The sequence below is a fragment of the Plecotus auritus genome (assembly GCF_963455305.1).
Source record: "Plecotus auritus genome assembly, chromosome: 3".
Classification (NCBI taxonomy): Eukaryota; Metazoa; Chordata; class Mammalia; order Chiroptera; family Vespertilionidae; genus Plecotus; species Plecotus auritus.
Window position 1 is genome coordinate 204,223,869 of NC_137772.1, and position 21,016 is coordinate 204,244,884.

The following is a 21,016-nucleotide window of genomic DNA, read 5'->3' on the forward strand; positions in this document are numbered from 1 at the left end:
GCACGAGGCCCAGAGAGAGGTGTTACTTCCAAATCTCTGAGCAACACATACAGGAAGTGTCCCGTATTTATACTTTTCGAGCTTCTTTGTTTGCACATATTACAAAGAGCTCTGTGTGAGTTATTGAAACAGACAGTTTGTAATCTTGGATACATAAAGAACAAACATTTGGCATAAGAATATGGGAATTATTATCAGTATTAGTCCATTACGTTAGATGGCTAGCTTGCATGGTCAGACAGTTAAGTTTTTATCTTCTTCTATTATTCAAACTAAAACAGTTATTCTACAGAATAAGAGACTGTCTGAAAATGACAGAGTTTACAGAACAAGGGACTATCTAACAATAGCAGAGAATTCAAACAGCAGTTTTGTACAAGATGGAGGTTACTATGCTTCAAGACAAGCATTGTTCTTTATAAGTAGGGAAAATTTCACTATAGTTTTATTTTCCTGCCGGAAACCAATCATTGTCTCACTAATTAGAAAAGTGTGGACAAAGAACCTTGGAAGGCTGGTCAATCTTGAAGCTCTGAAAGGTCAGAGCCAACCACTCCTTATCTAATTGAGACAACGGTAGCTGAAGGAACTTCCCCACCAAATAATCAGATAATCTGCCTGTTACTGGAATTACCTGCCTAAGAGCAATGGGTGTATCCCAAACCTGAAAAAAAGGGATGGCAAGGCAAAAGCAAAGGGTAGTCCTCCCACTAAAGGTGGGCTCCCACCTGGCCCCCCATTTTCCCAAATTAAGTCTTTTCTAGTCTCTCTCTTCATTTTAGTGTGTGGCCTTCTCCAGAACCTGAACCCTGAACTGGAACCCTGAACCACGTGGGACATGAAAGGGGTTCCCACATTTTCCATAATAAATTTCCTACCACCATGGGTTTATACAGAAGAGAAAAATAGCCATAAAGACTAATTTTTTAGATTGATTTTTGTTATATTAGTTCTATTAGCACTGGACAATTATTTTACCTATGAAAGCTAATGTGCCTTTCTCTTAAGCTTTCCCAAAGCACCATACATCTTTGTCATAGAGTTTTCATTCCAGAAGAGCTTTAATCTTGAAAAACAGTCCATAATAAAGATATTTCACCAGCACTAAAACAATTTACATTTGATTTGCCTCTTTTACTTGTCTTTGTTGTATTTGTCTTACTACAATAGCAGAAATTATTAGAGGTTTTGAGTTCATGTAATTAAAATCTCTTTGTAAGCAGAGTTCACTTCTATTCTAACTAGTCCATTGTGTTTATAATAAACTAGAGGCCCAGTGCATGAATTCATGCACCAGTGAGGTCCCTCAGCCTAGCCTGTGGGATCAGGCCGAAACCAGCTCTCTGACATCCCCCAAGGAGTCCCGGATTGTGAGAAGGCACAGGCCAGGCTGAGGGACCCCACTGGTGCACGATCAGAGCAGGGGAGGGATGTGGGAGGTTGGACAGCTGGAGAGGGCCCACAGGAGGGCTCCAGGGCATGTCCGGCCCATCTCACTCAGTCCCGATCAGCCGGACCCCAGCAGCAAGCTAACCTACCAGTTGGAGCATCTGCCTCCTGGTGGTCAGTGCACATCATAGTGAGCAGTTGAGTGTCCTTAGCATATTAGCATATTACACTTTGATTGGAGGAACTGATGACCAAATGACTGGATACTTAGCATATTGGGCTTTATTACATAGGATATCTTGGCAATTACTCACAGTTTGTAGACTATCAATTTAAAATATTATAGTTTTTAAAATAATTCTTGATCTTAAAAAGAGTCGGTTTCAAAATCTACTATAAAGTTTGTATTTACAACCCTTACCTAATTTGACTTCACTTCTCTTAAAATTTTCAAATCATTTGAGACTTGCTGTGCTACTAAATATATAAAGGAGATATTTTTTTAAATTATATTTAAGTAGTGGAGGACAAAGATATAAAGATAGATAAGGTTTCTTTACTTCTCTCAAACTGGTAAAATATTAATACAGTAGGTAGACTGTGTTGTTATGTGTATATAATGCAATACCTAGAGCAATCCCTACAAAGGCTATACAAAGACATACGTTTTAAAAAACACACTATAGATAAGTCAAAAGGCAATTTTAAAGAAAATGTTCAAGTAGTCCACAGGAAAAAGAAAACAAAGAATCATAAAACACAGAATAAACAAATATTTAAAAAATAATGTGGCAAAATTAAGCCTTAACACATATAAACAATTATATTGAATGTAAATGGCCTAAATATGAGATTTAAAAGACAAGATTGATATGATAAAGTAAATAAAATGACCAAAATATTGTATGAAAAATTAATTTTAGTTATAAGGTTATACATAGGTTTAAAATAAAAATGTAGACAGAGATGTATCATGAAAACCTTAATGAAATGAGAACAGGAGTGGCTATATTAATACTAAATGAAATAGACTTATAAGTAAAAAATAAAACAAAGCAACAATATTGCTAGAGACAGAGGGAAGTTGTATAATGATAAAATTAAGACATAGCCATCTTAGCCGAAACTGGTTTGGCTCAGTGGATAGAGCGTCGGCCTGCGGACTGAAGGGTCCCGGGTTCGATTCCGGTCAAGGGCATGTACCTTGGTTGAGGGCACATCTCCAGTGGGAGGTGTGCAGGAGGCAGCTGATCGATGTTTCTCTCTCATCGATGTTTCTAACTCTCTATCCCTCTCCCTTCCTCTCTGTGAAAAATCAATAAAATATATTTAAAAAAAAAAAAAAAGACATAGCCATCTTAAACACAAAAGCAACAAAAACAGAGCTGTAAAACATGTGAAGCAAAACTTATAAAAATGAAGGGAGATGAAAACATAGCCACAACTACGGTAAAGGATGTTAACATCCTCTCTCAACAAATGGTGGAATAACTAGACATAAACACTAACATAGAAAAACTCAACAATGCCAGCAACCAACGAGTTTAAAAGACATTTATATGTGAATGGAGAATACGTATTTCATATGGAGAATATGAAAATCTCCAAATACTTGAAACTCCAACAACAGATTTCTAAATCATCCATGGGTCAAATACAGTGTCATGAAAACCTTAAAATGATATTGAACTGAATGAAGATCTGATTAATGGTTGCCAGGGCTTAAGGACAGAGGCCAGGACAGGCAGGGCTGAGGGAGATGCAGGAGGGAAATAGATTTGCCTTTAAGAGGACAACAGATTCATGTGGCAGTGGGTTTGTTCTGTACCTTAACAGTATCAGTGTCAATATCCTAGTTGTGATATTGCACCATAGTTTTGTAAAACTTTGCCATTGGAACAAAATGGTTAACATTTAAAGGGATGCTTTATTTTTTGTAATTGAAATGTACAATTACCTCAAAACATTAAAAAACTAAATTAAAAATGTGTGACTCTTCTATCTGTATCTGTTTATTTTTTATATTTACTGTATTTATTTTTTACCCTTATTGCCTTACTACATTACATCTCATTTCGGATTTCACAGAAAAACATTCTCAATTATTTGTCCTTAAGTATGATATATTTTATAGATACCCTTCTTCTATAATCTATAGATTAACGTTGTTCATATGATTCTTAGTATGTGATAGGCTTTCATTATGAATGTATGCTTAAATTTATCAAATACCATATTTTACATATTTTGATTTAATTTTTCCCTTTAATCTGTTAATGTGACAAATTGTATTGATTGTTGTTTTTATTATATTTACTAGAGGCCCGGTGCACAAAATTAGTGCATGGGGGGGGGGGGGTGTTCCTCAGCCTGGCCTGCACCCTCTCCAATCTGGGACCCCTCGGGGAATGTCTGACTGCCAGTGTAGGCCCAATGCTGTGGGATCGGGCCTAAATCTCTGGCCTAAACCAGCAGTCGGACATCCCTCTCACAATCCTGGACTGCTGACTCCTAATGGCTCACCTGCCTGTCTGCTTGGTTGCCCCTAACTGCCCCCCCTACTGCCAGCCTGATCGCCCCTCACTGCCTCTGCATGATGGCCTGATCGCCCTTAACTGCCCCCCTGATGGCCTGGTTGCCCCTTACTGCCCCCTACTGCCGGCCAGGTCACCCCAACTGCCCCCTCCCTGTCAGCCTGGTTGCTCCTAACTGCCCCCTCCTCAGGCCTGGTCACCCCTTACTGCCCCCCTCTGCTGGCCTGGTCACCCCTAACTGCCCCCCCTGCTGGCCTGGTTGCCCCCAACTGCCACCACTGCTGGCCTGGTTGCCCCCAACTGCCCCCCTTGCCAGCTGGGTCACCTCTTACTGACCCCCTGCTGGCCTGGTCACCCCCAACAGCCCCCCTCTGCTGGCCTGGTCGCCCCTAACTGCCCCCCCTGCCAACCTAGTTGCCCCTCACTGCCCCCCCCTGCCAGCCTAACTGCCCCCAACTGTCCCCCCTGCCGGCCTGGGCACCCACAACTGCACCCCCTGCCAGCATGGTCATCTCTCATGGCTCCCCCGCCAGCCTGGTTGCCCCATGCAGCCTGCTTGTTCAGTCATTTGGTTGTCCCTCACTAACCCCCCTGCTGGCCTGGTCATAGGCAGCCATCTTGTGAAGGCGTGAGGGTTAATTTGCATATTACCTCTTTATTATATAAAATTGGTTAATAAAATTATTTAGGTTTCAAGTGTATAATTCTATAATACATCATCTGTATATTGCATTGTGTGTTTGTCACCCAAAGTCATATCATCTTCTATCACCATATATATGACCCCCTTTACTTTTTATTACCACCCCCACCCCATTTCCCCTATAGCAATTACTATACTGTTATCTGTGCTTATGAGTTTTTATTTGTTTGTTTGTCTGTCTTATTTGTTCATTTGTGTTTGTTTTTTTTTCAGTTTTATATTCCACATATGAGTGAAATTCTATGGTTAACTTTCCTTGTCTGACATTTCGCTTAGCATGATATTCTCAAGATCCATCCATGTCGTTGCAAATAGCAGTATTTCATCTTTTCTTATTGTTGAGTAATATTCCTTTGTATATATGTACCACATCTTCTTTATCCAATCATCTATCAAAGGACACTTTGGTTGTTTCCATGTCTTGGCCACCATGAATAATGCTGCAATGAACATAGGGACACACATAACTTTACAAATAAATGTATTCAAAATGTTTGGATACCAAAAGAGGGGTTGCTAGGTCATATGGTATCTCTATTCTTAACTTTTTTAGGAACTCCATATTGTTTTTCACAGTGGTTGTATCAGTTGACTTTCCCACCAGCAGTGAATGAGTGTTCCTTTTTCTTCACAACCTCTCCAAGACTTATTGTTACTTGTCTCGTGGTATTTCATTGTAGTTTTTATTTGTAATTTCCTAATAGCTAGTGAAGTTGAGTATATTTTCATATATCTGTTGGCCAACTGGTATGTCATTTTGGGAGAAGTGTCTATTCAGGTCCTCTGCCCATTTCTCAATTGAATTGATTTTGTTTTGAATCGAAAAACAACATTATATTCCTAGAGTAAACCCAATATTGTTGTGGTATATTATGTTTTACATATTGTTAAGTTCAACTTTTTTAAACTTATTTTTAGAAATTTTCCATCTATGTTAATGAGTAAGATTGGCTGGTCAGATTTTGATTGAAGTGTTTTCCTGACATGATTTCTTTATATTCTCTGGAAAAATTTGTAATTTCTTATTTGTTCCTTAAATGTTTGGTAGATTAGAACATAAAATGATCTGGGCATGGAGGTCTATTGGTTATATTTTTCACATTTTCTTTTTTCTCCAAGAGGATGTATTTATTGTTCAATATTTTTAAAGATTATTTTTTAAAGATTTTTTTCTGGGAATTGTTCATTTTAGTTAAAAAATGTGTTCATTTTACTTAAATTGTCAAGTATGCTAGCTTAAAATCATTCATAATACACTATTATGCATTTTAATGGCTGACTGACCTCTCCTGCTTTCTGAAGAATTCCTTTTTATGGGGGATTCTAGCATCTTGCCTCAGAAAAGGCCAATCTGATCCATCAGAATTATTTTAATACATTTAAACTTCAAGTTGGTTGGGCAGAAGAAGAATAACAATCCTTGAATATATTTTACTTGGAGGCTTTTTATGTAAGTAGGTACTAATAGACCTATAGGAGGTGGGATAAACAGTTCTTTCAAGTTCATTGTTCATCTGTCATGATTCAAATACAAATGTATATGTTTTAATTCACTTACTGTCATGGGCCCTGGCCTAACTAAAATTTCTATATGCTACATTTGCCATTTCCACACCAGTGTGTTTGGGAATAATCCTCCTAAATATTTTATACATGTGAGAAGGCCAGAATTAATTTATGTAAAGTCCTATGGTGCGGTTAAACATTGTATCTCATCTTTGACATAGTTCTTTTATATCTTTTACTTTCAAAAAATTGTCAGATCTTTTAGATTCTGAGCTTCTGTACATGTGAATGATATAAGGAGAAATATACTAGCTCATACTTTCCAAACCAACTTATTTCTGTTGTTTCTTTAGGAGATTTTCCACCAAAGAGGAAAATTAGAAAGTTCAAAGAATCAATTCAGAGAGGAGAGAAGGTTGGAAAGTGTTTAGAACTGTAAATTCCCCCACTTACTCATGGTTACCTTGATTGTCCCTTCATGGTAACCAATTGAAAGCATGAACGCATCTGTGATTTAAAACTAATTTTTACCAATTTGCATAATTTGTATTGATTTAATAGAAGAAAAAACATTATAAATTGAAGTTTTGCTTCCCAAGAAGATTAAAAGCCATTCAGAAACCTAAATCACTCATTGAAACAGAAAGGAAATTGAAAAAAAAAAATGAACAGGTTGTCTTCGGAAACTGTCTTTGGTCGGAAGTTTGCGGTCCCTGTGAACAGGTGCCACTAAAAGCCTTCTGCAGAGCTGCTGCCTGATAAGGACTGTATATCCTGTCTTCTCTGCATCACTTTGCATCTAGCTCACATTACTTCATTTCCTTTCTGGGACCTTCCCCCCGGATTCTTCATATAAGGTCAAACATAAAGGAGAGCTACATTGAGTTCTGGTGTCCTGAGTGGCTTCCTCCAACTTTGTCCAGGCACTAATTTTTCTAAGCCTCAGTTTCCTCAACAGAGCTATAAAATGTCAATGATAATCTCTGCCTGGTGGATATCCTTAAATTTTTGATATATTATTTATGAAATAAGACATAAAGTATCTCTGAACGTGATACTTTATATTATTGTCATGTGTGTTTTATAAGGAGATTGAAAAGAGTTTATTTGCACTAGTTTTGTTTCTTCGGTTTTCATTAAGTATTTCTTTGCTTTGGAGAATTGAATCCGTCAGGGCTGACCACACAGGAAGTTTGCTTCCATATTTAGATAAATAGGGACAACTGAAAAAACTTCTGACCCCAAAACTTCTCCCACCCTGCATCCTGACCCTCTACACCTACTTTTGGCCTATTTGCTGTAATTTCACATGTACAGATACCTTCCTTTCATTTAACAAATAATGTTGGATGATCTGTGCATCTAAATGATTGTACACAGGAAGACACTGTTGCAAGAGAAATGACATGCTTTTACTAATTATGTCAGGGCAGTAGGTATCAACAAGGGCTGTGCTGGACAACCCCTATTCAGTGTTCACTTCTTTGCAGGAATTAAAGTTGATTGCTTTCTCAAATCTAAGGGAGAGTTCTTACACTTAAAAAATTACTGTAGGAAGGAAGGAAGAGTTAATGAACAACTTACTCATTTTACTATAAAGTTTAGACTATTATAGAGGACTTAAGTAGCATGAGGGCCAATGCATACCTTGAAGGCCTACTGATAACCTGTGCTTCGTACCTTGGCTGGATTTTACCTTTGCAATGACTGCCTACTCCCACCTGCGCACCTGGGAAATGGTTATCTATCTGTAAAACGTACACTATTTTCATTACGATAACCAGCCTAACTATTCTAGGATATCCAAACTTCAAAGATAGTTGGTGTCCAGCTAAGAAAATTATATTTTCACACTTCTATGAGAATTACTAGAGGAGAAAAGGTACATTGGTAAATGGTGTAACTGGACTATGATTTTTATGTTAGTCTAATCAGCTGTTGAAAAGTCCTGCTTTGCATGTGGAAAATACATATGGTAAGGATTATCATGTGTGTAAGGATGTTTTCTTTCTCTATACCCCAGGCTTGAAAGAGATCAAATCATGTTGCAGATTTATAGGACTGATATTTTCTCATGCGTCATCACAACCACAACATGCTATGTATAGCTAGTGTCAGATACACATTTAAAATATCTGGAGAGTATTATGTTAAGCGAAATAAACCAGTAAGAGAAAGACAAGTATTACATAATTTCACTTATATGTGGAATCTAATGAACAAAATAAAGTGGCGACCAAAATAAATCCAGAGACATTGAAGCATGCAATAGACTGGCATATTTTAGAGGAAAGGGGGGAGGATCAGGAATAGATTAACCAAAGAACTTATATGCATATATTGATAGCCCGTGGACAGATAATAGTGCAGGGAAGTCCTGTGGAGGGGGTGGGAGCGGGCTGGAGGGGCTCAATCAGGGCCAAAAAGAGGACATCTGCAATACTTTCAACAATAAAGATATAAATAAATAAATAAATAAATAAATAAAATATCTAAGTTGTTTTAACCCAAAGAAATTAGCAAATGCACTAGCTATTCCCTTAAGTACCAAATTTAACACCTCCAACAATCATCAGCAGTATTCAAATGTGTGCTTGCTATCTAATGGCAGTCTAAAATTACATATTTCTTAACCCTACAGTCCCACAAGTCTCTCAGGGTAACACTCAACATTTTGCAAGTCATATGTTTTTATACATACTCTTTTTTAAATTCACATTTATTGATTTATTTATTCACTTTTTCAATGAGTATATATTGAGCATACACACTAGGTTCGAGTTACTATGTCAGGTATTAAAGACAGACGGGACAAGATAGGAAAAGTTCTTGCCACAAGCAGCTTACAGTCTAGTAAGGAAAGTAGATTATAAACAATACTAGAGGCCTGGTGCATGAAATTCGTGCTTGGTGGGGGTCCCTCAGCCTGCCCTGCACCCTCTCACATTCCAGGACCTTTCGGGGGATGTCCAACTGCTGGTTTAGGCCCAATCCCACAGGAATTCCTGCAGGATCAGGCCTAAACTGGCAGTCGAACATCCCTCTAGCAATCTGGGACTGCTGGCTTCTAACCACTCGCCTGCCTGCCTGATCACCCCTAACCACTCGCCTGCCTGCCTGATAACCTCTAACCACTCCCTGGGGGGCAGGGCCAGCAGGGGCGAGGGGCCGTGGTGTTCTGGTCTCTGGTCGTTCTGGTCTCTGGTCATTCTGGTTGTTCCACCATTTCGGTCACTGGCCTTTTATTATATAGGACCATGGTCAGCAAACTCGCGAGCCACATGTGGCTCTTTGGCCCCTTGAGTGTGGCTCTTCCACAAAATACCACGGCCTGGGTGAGTCTATTTTGAAGAAGTGGTGTTAGAAGAAGTTTAAGTTTAAAAAATTTGGCTCTCAAAAGAAATTTCAATCGTTGTACTGTTGATATTTGGCTCTGTTGACTAATGAGTTTGCTGACCACTGATTATAGGATAATATAATATCAGATATTGACAAAAGATATAGAGAAAGATAAAGCTTTATGGAAGCTTAGAGTGTGACATTTTTATTTTACTACATATGAGAGGCAAGTGAAGACCTCTCTGGGCTGAGGAAAGTTTAATAGTGAGGGAATTGAATTAAAGGTAGAGCAAGCCATGCAGGTAGGTGGAGGAAGACCCATTCAGAGAAAAGGCAAAGACCTTGTAGTGGAAGTATGCTTGACATCTTTGTGGAACAGCAAAGAGGTTACTATGAGAGAAAGCAGTGGCTAATAGGAAAAACAACGGAGAGGTGGCCAGGGACCAGATCATGGACCTACTTAAATATAAGTAGGTTGAATTTTATGGTAAGTCTGACAAGAAGCCATTGAGGGTGGAAAGAGGAGAAGAGTTGAACAACTCACGAAAACTATATCATTTAATTACAAAACAAATCCTTGAGCTGCTATTTGGAAAACATACCAGGAAATTGACTGAAAAAATAGAATGAAAGCAAAGAGACTTTAGGACCAACATGTACCTCTTCATGTCTTAGGTAAACAAATAAATATGATGGCCTAACTAACCTACAGTAGATGATAGTTTCCAACCCACCTAAGCAAAACATTTTCTCAGAGGCCTTATTGTACAAACAGAATGTCTCCACTCTAAAGAAGTGATATTAATGATACAATTTTTGGCACCATTGTTAACCAGAATGGTATTTTGATCCCCTCCTTAAGTCACCATACATGGACATTTTGTGTTTATTTTATATTGATCTTAATAAATTATCTGTATTATATTCATACTATGGCAATATATTTTTATAATAATCATACTTAAAATGTATTAAACCTCAGAGATATATGAAAAAATAATCTAGTACATAGTGAAAAATAAGAGGATAAGATGCTACTGAGGGAAAACCAGAGTGGTTTAAATGACAGTAAAATTTGACAAAAAAAAAAATATTAACAGGAGATAAATGAAACAGATAATTCAAGATAAACAATTTTAGAACATAGAAAGGAAGTTCCAGACCACAGGGTTTCTATTTCCTGCATTAAAGCACCTACTTACTAAATGATACCTTTAAAAAAAAAGCTAGTCCCCAGGAAAGAAGTGAATGATAGACTTCTGAAAGCCAACTTATAGCTTCCTAAGAAACTCTTCCACACTGAAGAGAGATGCAGGAAGATAGACATTTTAAAATTCTTAAACAATAAATCCTCTAGCTCTAAACAGTGTCAGGTTCATAGTGGATGTTCAATAAATATTAGTTAAATAAGTGAATGAGAATTCCAGAGAAATATTACTCTCAAAATTATTTCCATCTCAAAAATAGGAATCTCTAACTTTGAATTTTTTATTTAGATACACCGTTTCCTAAACTACTTTTGTTTTCTATAAATTTAAGGAAGGATGTCACCGATTCTGGGAAATCCCAGGTGTCTTTTCATGCTACACCTACAGTTGTGAGAAAGCACATTTCAGACAGTAGGGAAAACCCACAGCTCACCACAACAACACATTGTCAATTGTCTGGGCCACTGGGGCATAAATTAAAAGGAACTGGAGTGGTGGAGTGATTAGAAGTCAAGAGGAAGGGGGCGGAGACAGCATGTGTGACTATAAATGATGAGCTCTCTCAGAGACTGAGCTAGAGCTCCAGCAAAGACATTCACGGTAGATTGGTTTGACCTGAGATTAACCAGAGGATATTGGCTAGCATAAAGATGAACTCTGAAGATTGTTCCCTAACAGAGAACAGCTCCTTGGAGAGAGGACGACAAAGTAAGTCAGATCTTCTTTTCATATTCTGGTTATAACTATCTGTATAGATGATATATACAGGGAGGGCCAAAGGTAGGTTTACAGTTGTAAGTACATGAACACAGAGTTTATTCTGATATTATTATTTGACTAATTACTATATTTTTCCATACAAACAACTGTAAACCTACTTTCGCCCCCCTCCCACCCCCTGAAACAGGACTTAGAACTTAGGGAAGAAAATGAGCCTTTGTCATTTGAAGAACTTGATTAGATTCTATTTCAGTCAGGATAAAAGAGAAAATGGGAAGAAGTAAATATTTTTTTTAATCTATGGAAAGACAGGATTCCTGAGAAGAGAGGAAACACAAAGGTGCATTTGAGAAGATTTTCAAAGATGTGTTTCTTTGTTTCAATTTATATTATCTATTTTTTAGACGGAATTATAAAACTCCCCGCTCTAGCCCAGTGCACTCTCTATAATTTTTCCATATCCATCTGCACATATTCCAGGAAGCATTGACTTTCTTTATAAAAATTCCGTGTAGCACATAAGCCATTACACTCTTGACTGCCTTCACTTTGTACCTTTGTGTGCTTTCTGTGTGCCTCATCTTGTGTTCTCAGGACAGCATCTTCTAGTTGCTGAAAATAAAGGTTTCCAATCTTTGAGAGAATAGCCATATAGGCATCTTTACATATACAGTGTCTAACGGAAATTTATTCAGAGAATGTCATGAAATAATTCTTGAAAATTCCATCTTCTGCTTCTATAATCTTTATGGGACTCTTTTTCTACATTTCATCCTTCACTGTATCTAGTCACTGGCTTCATTTTCCAAATGAATCAGACATTTTTCTTTCTTTTTTTTCATCAAAATATGACTATAGTAGCTGTATACTATTTCCTTTCTTCTATTTGTCTATTCTGTCCAGAGACCTAGTCTATTTATTATACCAGAATTTTCCCAGTTTTTCTATAACTTATTTCTATGAGGCTTTCTTTTTTTTCATTTATGCCTCTTCCTTTTTGAATTATTGAGGTACCCCAAAACCTAATATGTAAGAAATACAGTTTATTTGTAAGCAGTAATTAAGGGATGCGTTGTGGATAGCAGAGCTGAAAAAATCTAGAGAAAAGATTGTTTTTAGAGTGTGTCCACTAAACTGTCTTGCATTAGAAAAGTTTTGATTACCTCCCATAAACCCATCTTTCACTTTAGAACACAAAATCAACTATGGATAACAAGTGCAAACTATACAAAATTTCTGGTAACCACATAACCATAACTTGATGGACTAGTTGAACTACCAAAAAGAAAAATAATTGTAATAGTAAAACTAACTCAATAGAGGGCATAGTTGCAAAAAGGTCCTAATTCAGGAATTCTTAACTTTTCCTGAGATCATCCCCATTTTCTGTTGAATGTTTAGTTTATGCTGCCTTATACATACTTTATTAGTGTGAAAAAACACTGGGCATAACCCTTAGGTGACTCAATATGTAATGGTGGATTTATTTTCAATTTCTCCATTAATGGACAGAGACCATAATCAGAGCGGAAGTACACTCTTGCGGGAGTGTTTTGTCACCTAGGTGATAAACCAAACTGAGCAACAACAACAGCCCTCACTAATGGATATAAAGTACAACCTGAAAATCATCTGCACAGTTTACCCACTGGCTAAGCCAATAGGTACTTCGGAGTCCCTGAGCTGCCTGGATGAGTTAATACTGGCTCGGGAACAAGGGCTGTGTTGCTGCATGGAGGCTAAGAAACATGATGAGAAGTGAAACTAGACAGAGAGCTCTGAACTTGCTATCTACCTACCACGGGCTCCTTCCGGTAACAGTTGGATTCTGGTGAAAAAAGGAAGGTTGGCTTTGAGAAGCTGAAAGAAACAGAACTAGATAGGAGCGAAGTAAAGGCATCTCGTGAAAAACCTGAATGCAGATCTGCGCTGGGAAAAACAACCCCCCAAGCAGAGGCTGATGCTGACATTCAGTGCATGGTAAATTCCTAGTGAAGAAAGCAACATCTCTTAGCCCAGTTTAACTTCAGAGAAATGTTTTAAGGAAAAATACATGCATTTCAAGATATGTGCTCTTAACTGTAAAAGTCATCTATATTCAAAAACAAGATATTTTCTCATTTTGAGACTGTTTTGACGGCAAATTTTAATATCATTCAAGTAGCAATTTTATATTTCAGTTTCTCAGAACATAATAGGGAACTATGTATTTCTTGTGAGGCCAAAGTTTTTTAAAATGACAGCTCTTCCTAGCAAAAATCAAATTCAAACTCTGAGCCACAGGATCCCCTTCTCTCCTTTCTCAATTATTTATTTGTATTTTGGAACAGATACCCTTCTAGATTTTCTTCGGTGTGTGTCTGTGTAACTAAGAATCATCACTGACATCATATTTATATTCTAAATCCTTCCACAGAAGTATTTTTATTGGTGAAATCAAAATTTTACTTTGTTTTAGCATTAAACAAAGGATAAATGGGAAAAAATAACTTCTTCCCAATGTTTGGTCTTTAATACTGTAATATTTCTTCTATTATTTTAAATTATCTTGAAAATTCAAATATTTTACTGTTCATTCACATGTTTTAATTGTGGTATAGTTCACATAGAATGGATGCATAGATCATAAGTGTGCAGCTTAATGAGGTATAGTTACAACTCCAATCAACATTTGAAATTGTCATCACTCTAGAAAGTTCCCCTGTATTCCTTTCTACTCAAATTACCTTTCCTACACACATAAAAGCTTTCACTTTTCTGAATTCTGTCACCATAGCTTAGTTCAGCTATTCTTAAATGTTACATTAAATGAAATATGCAGTATGTAACTGTAGGTGGATTTTTTCACTCAACTTTTTTAAATTTTTCCATTTTGTTGCATGTATCAGCTGTTCTTTTTTAATATATGTCCTTTTATGGATAATAGCATAATTTGTTTATCAATTTTCCTGTTGATGTGTATTTGGGTTATTTCTAGAATTTAGCTCTTAAGAATAAAACTGCTATGAACATTTTTATACAAAGCATTTTTGAGACATATTTTCATTCCTTTTGAAAAAATACATAGGAGTAGAATTGTGGATCACAGGGTAGGTGTATGCTTAATTGTGTAAGAAACAGTTTTCTAAAGTTTTTTTTTTTTCATTTTAATTTTCCAACAATAACTTATGAAAATTTCAATTGTTTCACATCTGTACCAACTTTACCAAAAATTATCAATTGTTTTTATTTTCTGTCATGCTAGTTATAGATATTAATATATCAGTTCATATTTTCATTATACTATCCCCCATTTATTCTCATTTACATCATTAGTCTTAAACAGTAAATAGTAAATACAGAGAGGTTAAGGGATTATGGTTGGGATTTTTTCAAATATGTCATCTAGGGTAATCAGGTGTTTAATAAATGTTATTGGGATTAAAGCAATAAAACTATGATAGAGGCAGAATTTTCATAGCTACTAAGTACATATATTGGGAAGATATTTTATGATCTCATCATTATGCCTATATTGTTTCATTTCTAGCCAAAAAGAAATTATCCAAATTCACTCAAAATTTGGGGGAAACTGGCATAAATTTTATAGAAGATAGGGAGACACATTACTTTTTAAATTAAATACTGCAAGAAAATATCAAATGTCCCCATCTTACTTCTGTAGTCTGACTGAACTCACATCAACTTTCTCTCTTCAGACAATGCTGCCAGCCTTCACTTTGCAACACATCATGAAGGGTCCCTTCAAGTTCCTATTCCCTGTGCTGTACTGAATGTGGTCATCATCACCGTTTTGACAATAGCTCTCATAGCTTTATCAGGTGGGTCTGCACTTCATGAATTCATCAAGTCTCTTTGCCGTATCTGTTGTAATTTCAGCTGAAATCAGTGGGATTCCTTGGTCCAATTAATCAGCAATTTTGAGCAATTTAGCAGTATCCCATATATCATACATGGTGGATTTCCTAAAAATTACTAATACAATTCCATGTTCCTTGGGCGATTAATATAATACCATTTAGAGTTTTCTAGAGCTTTTCTTTTTTATTAAATGTATTGGGGTGACATTGGTTAATAATATCACATAGGTTTCAAGTGTACATTTTTATGATACATGATCTGTATATTGCATTGTGTGCCCACCGCCCACAGTCAGATCATCTTCCGTCACCATATATTTAGCCCCCTTTACTGTTTACTGCCCTCCAACCCCCTTCCCTCTGAAAATCACCATGCTGTTGTCTGTGTCTATGAGTTCCAGTTTTATATCCTTCCTTAGTCTCCACAACTCGGGGGCCTTTCTATAAGTATGAAAAGTATCTCTGATTTATGATTACTGTGGAAGAAAATTACATTACTATGGGTTTAAATATGAGATGACAGGAGCTGACTTAGATTCTAAATAAATCAACAGTTAGTTAGAAAAAAATGTGGGCTTCACATTCATTATTGACAGAAAAAAATGTATTATCTAAGCCATAGATTAATCAAGATTTGGTCAGTCTTTTGTCTTTCAACTCAAAGACTGCCAAATTGTGGCTATGAATAATTATGACTGTATCTAGAAACTCCCGGAGTCAATTGTCATAAGATATTCAAAGAATACCACTATACCAAGATACATTTGTGTCTTTTGCAAACATTATATTTATAAATTTATGAAATTTTTCCAGTCACAGATCTTTTTGTGTTCTGAATTACTTCCCTGCAAATAATTCTCTCCTTCATCTTCCAATATAGTGTTTTGTCTCCTGAAAGTTTAAATCCCTCCACCTCTCTGCATTCAGGTTCAAAACCCTTCTTGAAATTTATAAAGCACTTTACCCTTTCTAGTCCAAGGCTGTTTTTAAGATTTTTCTTGTCCTTTTTGTTTGTTTGTTTTTTTGTTACCACTTTTGGACATGATGGCCAAAGAGCCACCTCCTTTTCTCTTACTAGTATACCCTGTCCAATGATGATTAGGCGCAATGGGAGATCTGATAAGATGAGGACCTTCTCATTTATCACCTACCCCAAGAACTAGGTTTGCATGCTGTGGGTATTTAACTTATTTTGTTACTAAAACAATTTTCCTGTCCACAGTGGGCCAGTACAATTGTCCAGCACAATATATGTTTTCAGAACCATCAAACAACCATGCTTCTTCATGCCCAGATGATTGGATTGGATACCAGAGGAAATGCTACTTTATTTCCAATATAACAAGGAATTGGACCTTGGCCCAAAACTCTTGCTTCAAACATGGTGCTACTCTTGCTCTCATTGATTCTGAAAAAGACATGGTAAGATAGTATTCAAACACAATTTCATAAAATATTGCTATTTTCTTTTATAGAGCTAATCTGTGATTTCCTTCTGTTTCCTAATAAGTGAAGAAGACATTGTACCTGTGTTTATGTAGGAACATTTAGTCTGAGGTCAGATGAGGGTTCTATTTAGTCTTGTAAATTTGATTTGGATGCCTAGCCTCAAAGGCTAGAAATCCAAATGAGGCAATTCTACACAGAGCTAATAAATGATCAGCTATTTTACCTCAGATGCAGCTTTTGAGAATTTATTATATATATTTACCCATAACGGCTGTTTAACAAGCACCCCCTTTGTCATTTCTTCAAGATCTTTTTAAAAAGATATGTGGGTAGAGCTGAACACTGGATTGGGCTGAAAAATGATGCTGGTCGGACATGGAAATGGTCAAATGGCAAAGAATTTAACAACTGGTAAGTTTCAAGATGTTTCTTTATCTTTGCCAGGCTGGTAGCTCAGGGAAACCATTTTCCGTTTCCACTGTTCGCTTTTGTATGCTTATACTCTTTGGAATTCTTTAAAGAAAAGCTTTCATATTATCATTTTGCTCTTTTTTTTAAAAATATATTTTATTGATTTTTTACAGAGAGGAAGGGAGAGAGATAGAGAGTTAGAAACATCGATCAGCTGCCTCTTGCACACCCCCTACTGGGGATGTGCCTGCAACATGCCCTTGACCGGAATCGAACCTGGGACCCTTCAGTCCACAGGCTGACGCTCTATCCACTGAGCCAAACCCGTCAGGGCTCATTTTGCTCTTTTCATCTACTTGGAATTCATACAATAAATGCTTCTAGTAATTTGATCGCAGAAAAAAAAATTAGTGTGAATAGAAGACTCAGAAATATTCCAGGAATAATTGTGATGATAAAATTTAACATTTCAATCTCATATTAATATTTTACCAATGAACTAGTTTTTGACAAACAATTCCCTCTTACTCTCTCCCTGTTCTCATCTCCACAGGGATAAAGAACAATATTTTCATCCCTAATTAGCAGCTTCTGTGGACCTGAAAGAAAACTTGCCCCAGAATTAAAGATTCTGACTTTATTTTATTATTATTTATTTTATTTTTTAAATACAGATTTTATTGATTTCAGAGAGGAAGGGAAAGTGAGAGAGAGATAAAAACATCAATGATGAGAGGGAATCACTGATCAGCTGCCTTGTGCATGCCCCCTACTGGGGATTGAACCTGCAACTCAGGCATGTGCCCTGACCAGGAATTGAACCTTGACCTCCTGGTTCATAGATCAATGCTCAACCAATGAGCCATGCTGGCCGGCCCAAATGGATACACTTTACTCTTAGCTTTGTACCTTCCTTCCACATACTCTTCCTCTCAATCCCTGTCTCCTCTCTCTCTAGATTAGTCTATGATCATTTGACTGGCAGACTTGCTTCATGCATTTCTACTCAGTAAGTATGTAAATAAGTAAATAAGTAAGTAAGTAAGTAAGTAAATAAATAAATAAATAAATAATGCAAAGGCCACTACTACCACAAAGTTTTTATGTTCATGTAACTGAATGGAAATGATGAACTGAAAGTAATTCTCAGTTTCTTTATTGTTTGACAGGTTCAATCTCACAGGGTCAGAGAACTGTGCATTTCTGAATCGCACAGAAGTCAGCAGCACAGAATGTGGACGGCATTTACATTGGATATGTAGCAAACCCTTCAAACAATGAGGAGCCATGTTTGCTTATAGACTATTACATCATGGAACTCAAGGCAATTTGTGTCGATGGATGCTGCTCTATGGTCAGATGTTTGCCATGATGACTTTGTGGAAAAAACTTGCTATGATTTTGGAAACTTTCTTCCAAACAAGACTGTGGAAGAAAGGCAGGGAAATTGCAGGACTATCTGCATTGCAGAACACCCTTGTTGTGACCTGAAAACATCACAGGTTGATGGATATCTATGTCCAAGATTGAGAAGAATGACTTTAAACCTTTTGAATGCACTTTATAATTTTTCAAATTCAAAAATAATATAATAGCTAGGTTTAGAGTTATTATTTATTGCCGAATGACTACCAATGATGAGTGTCCTTCATGCATTTGCACTATTAGAAGGAATTAGATGGCAGTATTAAAAACTGAATGTAAACAAAAGAAATCTTAACTGGTAACGCAGATATTTAGTCTAAACGTATTTGTTAAACTCAGAGAACATTTACAGGTGGACAAATGCTTATGAAACTAAGCTTCGTAATGTTTCTCTCTTTTTGGAGAAGTCTGCCATGCTACTTTGTCACTTTTTCCTCCCAAAAGACTGGGATGACCACATATTTATGTTGTTTGTTTGTTTTTACTTCTTCAATGTCTATTTCAATGGTACTTAATTCTTTGCCTTTAAAACCTTATCCACCATATTTTACAAAGATAAAAACAAAACCAAAGAGCATGAGAAATATTTGTAAAACAGATAAGTGTTGGAAAGTGTGCAATATATGATGTGGCAAATCCTTATCAGAAAAAATTCTGTATTGTTCAAACCTAGAATAATACAATATCTGATTATAAATTTGTGCCTCTCCTAATCGATGTTATCACATGCAGTACTTCATGTGAGGTGTTTTTAGTGCAATAAAGTGTTTGTTTGTCTTTTGTATTCAGTGCGATTATAAGCTGCTTTTATATATGTTAAAATAAAAACGGAAACAAAATGACTTCTGCGAAGTGTTTGCTCCCTTAAAATACACTAAAAATTATGTCATACTAGAAATAAGAAAAACAGAATGCTATAACATTTTTTTTTCAAAAAGTTATCTACTGTAATACCTTAGCTTTATAATGTGGTTTCTACTTTTTGAATTGTTTTTACATGTCTGTTTCTAAAAAGGCCTTATCCATTTTTCTGTATAATAGCAGATGCTCAGTAAATATTATAATTGACTTGAAAAGAATATACGCTGTTTAAAATGTTTCATCTCTATTGTTTTCTTATTCTTTATTGTTTATCACCCTCATACTAAAGAAACATAAGCCTGATTGGTGTGGATGAGTTGATTGAACGTTGTCTCTTACACTGAGAGGTCACGCGTTCAATTCCTGGTCAGGGCACATGCCTGGATTGCAGGCTTGATCCCCAGTAGAGGGTATGCAGGAGGCAGTTGATCAATCTTTCTCTTTCATCAGATGTTTCCCTCTTTCAAAAATCAATACAAAAAATTTTAAAAAGATGGTTATAACTAATAAATTTAAATAAAAAGAAGTATAGTGAAAGTAGAAGATGCCTAATGTCATTTTGTGGGGACCTATTTATAACCTCATTCTCTCTCCAATAAGAGAATAGTTGATCCTAATAACCAATGCTCTAAAAGCATCTTGTTCAATTCCAAAATGCTATACATATTTCAGTCACTCTTCTGAGTCATGTTAGAAAAAAATGTCTTGTGATTTGTGTTCCATAAAATGTGTAAGCGGAAAGTGTTGCTGTTAATAGCCAGATCCCAGGAGAAAGATTGCCTGAGTTCATCTCTGCCATTCACTAGTGGATTAGCTGTTTAACTTAGAATTAGTTAGAAATGTAGTTAAAATAGCTGGAAACTGAATTAGTTAATACATGAAAAATGACTGAGAACATACCTGGTTGAAGATCATTATTGTTATCTGTGTTTTATTTTGCTTTTCCAAGATAATTTCAATTTCTTCTCTGGAAAGGGAAAGAATTCTTTACTAGCTTATTTTACATAATTTTAGAAATTCAATAAAGTTAAAAGTATTTAAAAAATGATAAGATGCCAGTCTTAAATTGATTCAAAATTTTATAATATAAATATGGCAATGCTTTTCCTAAGCTTGTTCTCAATTTTTATAAATTTAACAAGATTTTTACACATGGAAATATATCATAACCAAAATTAAATTGCTAAAAAAATTCTGGACAAAATGTTAAAAAATATATGACCAGAGAGACTGCTGGTTATAATATAAACTGATTTAGTGTAACCTTTGGAAAACAGTTTAAAAATTCTCTCAATAATCTTAAAAAGATTCATCTTTTTTTTTCATGTGAAAATTTGGGGGGGGGAGTGGATTTTAAAGGAATAGTCTTGGATGTGTAAAACATAATCACAAAAATATCTATCAAATGGCTTTTTTTTTTTACTAGCAATAAGTCAGAACCACTTAATTGTCCAAAACTAAAGATTTAGCTAAGTATGTCTACTACATGATGAAAAATATGCCAACATTAAAAAATAATAATGAAGAAGAATGTTTAATTATATGAGAGAATACGCAAACTGTTATTGCTAAACCAGTTAAAATCATATATATACAGTAAGATTTCATGCC

General features: G+C 36.1%; 1 protein-coding gene across 1 annotated transcript; it reads left to right on the plus strand.

Moving 5' to 3' along the window:
- The first annotated feature begins 11,255 nt into the window (after positions 1-11,255).
- On the plus strand, positions 11,256-19,362 carry CD69 (CD69 molecule). Its single transcript, XM_080659371.1, has 5 exons — positions 11,256-11,387; positions 15,098-15,220; positions 16,482-16,681; positions 17,016-17,119; positions 18,289-19,362. Exons 1-5 carry the CDS (start codon positions 11,330-11,332, stop codon positions 18,398-18,400), a joined length of 597 nt encoding a protein of 198 aa, XP_080515497.1. The 5' UTR covers positions 11,256-11,329; the 3' UTR covers positions 18,401-19,362.
- The last annotated feature ends 1,654 nt before the right edge of the window (positions 19,363-21,016 follow it).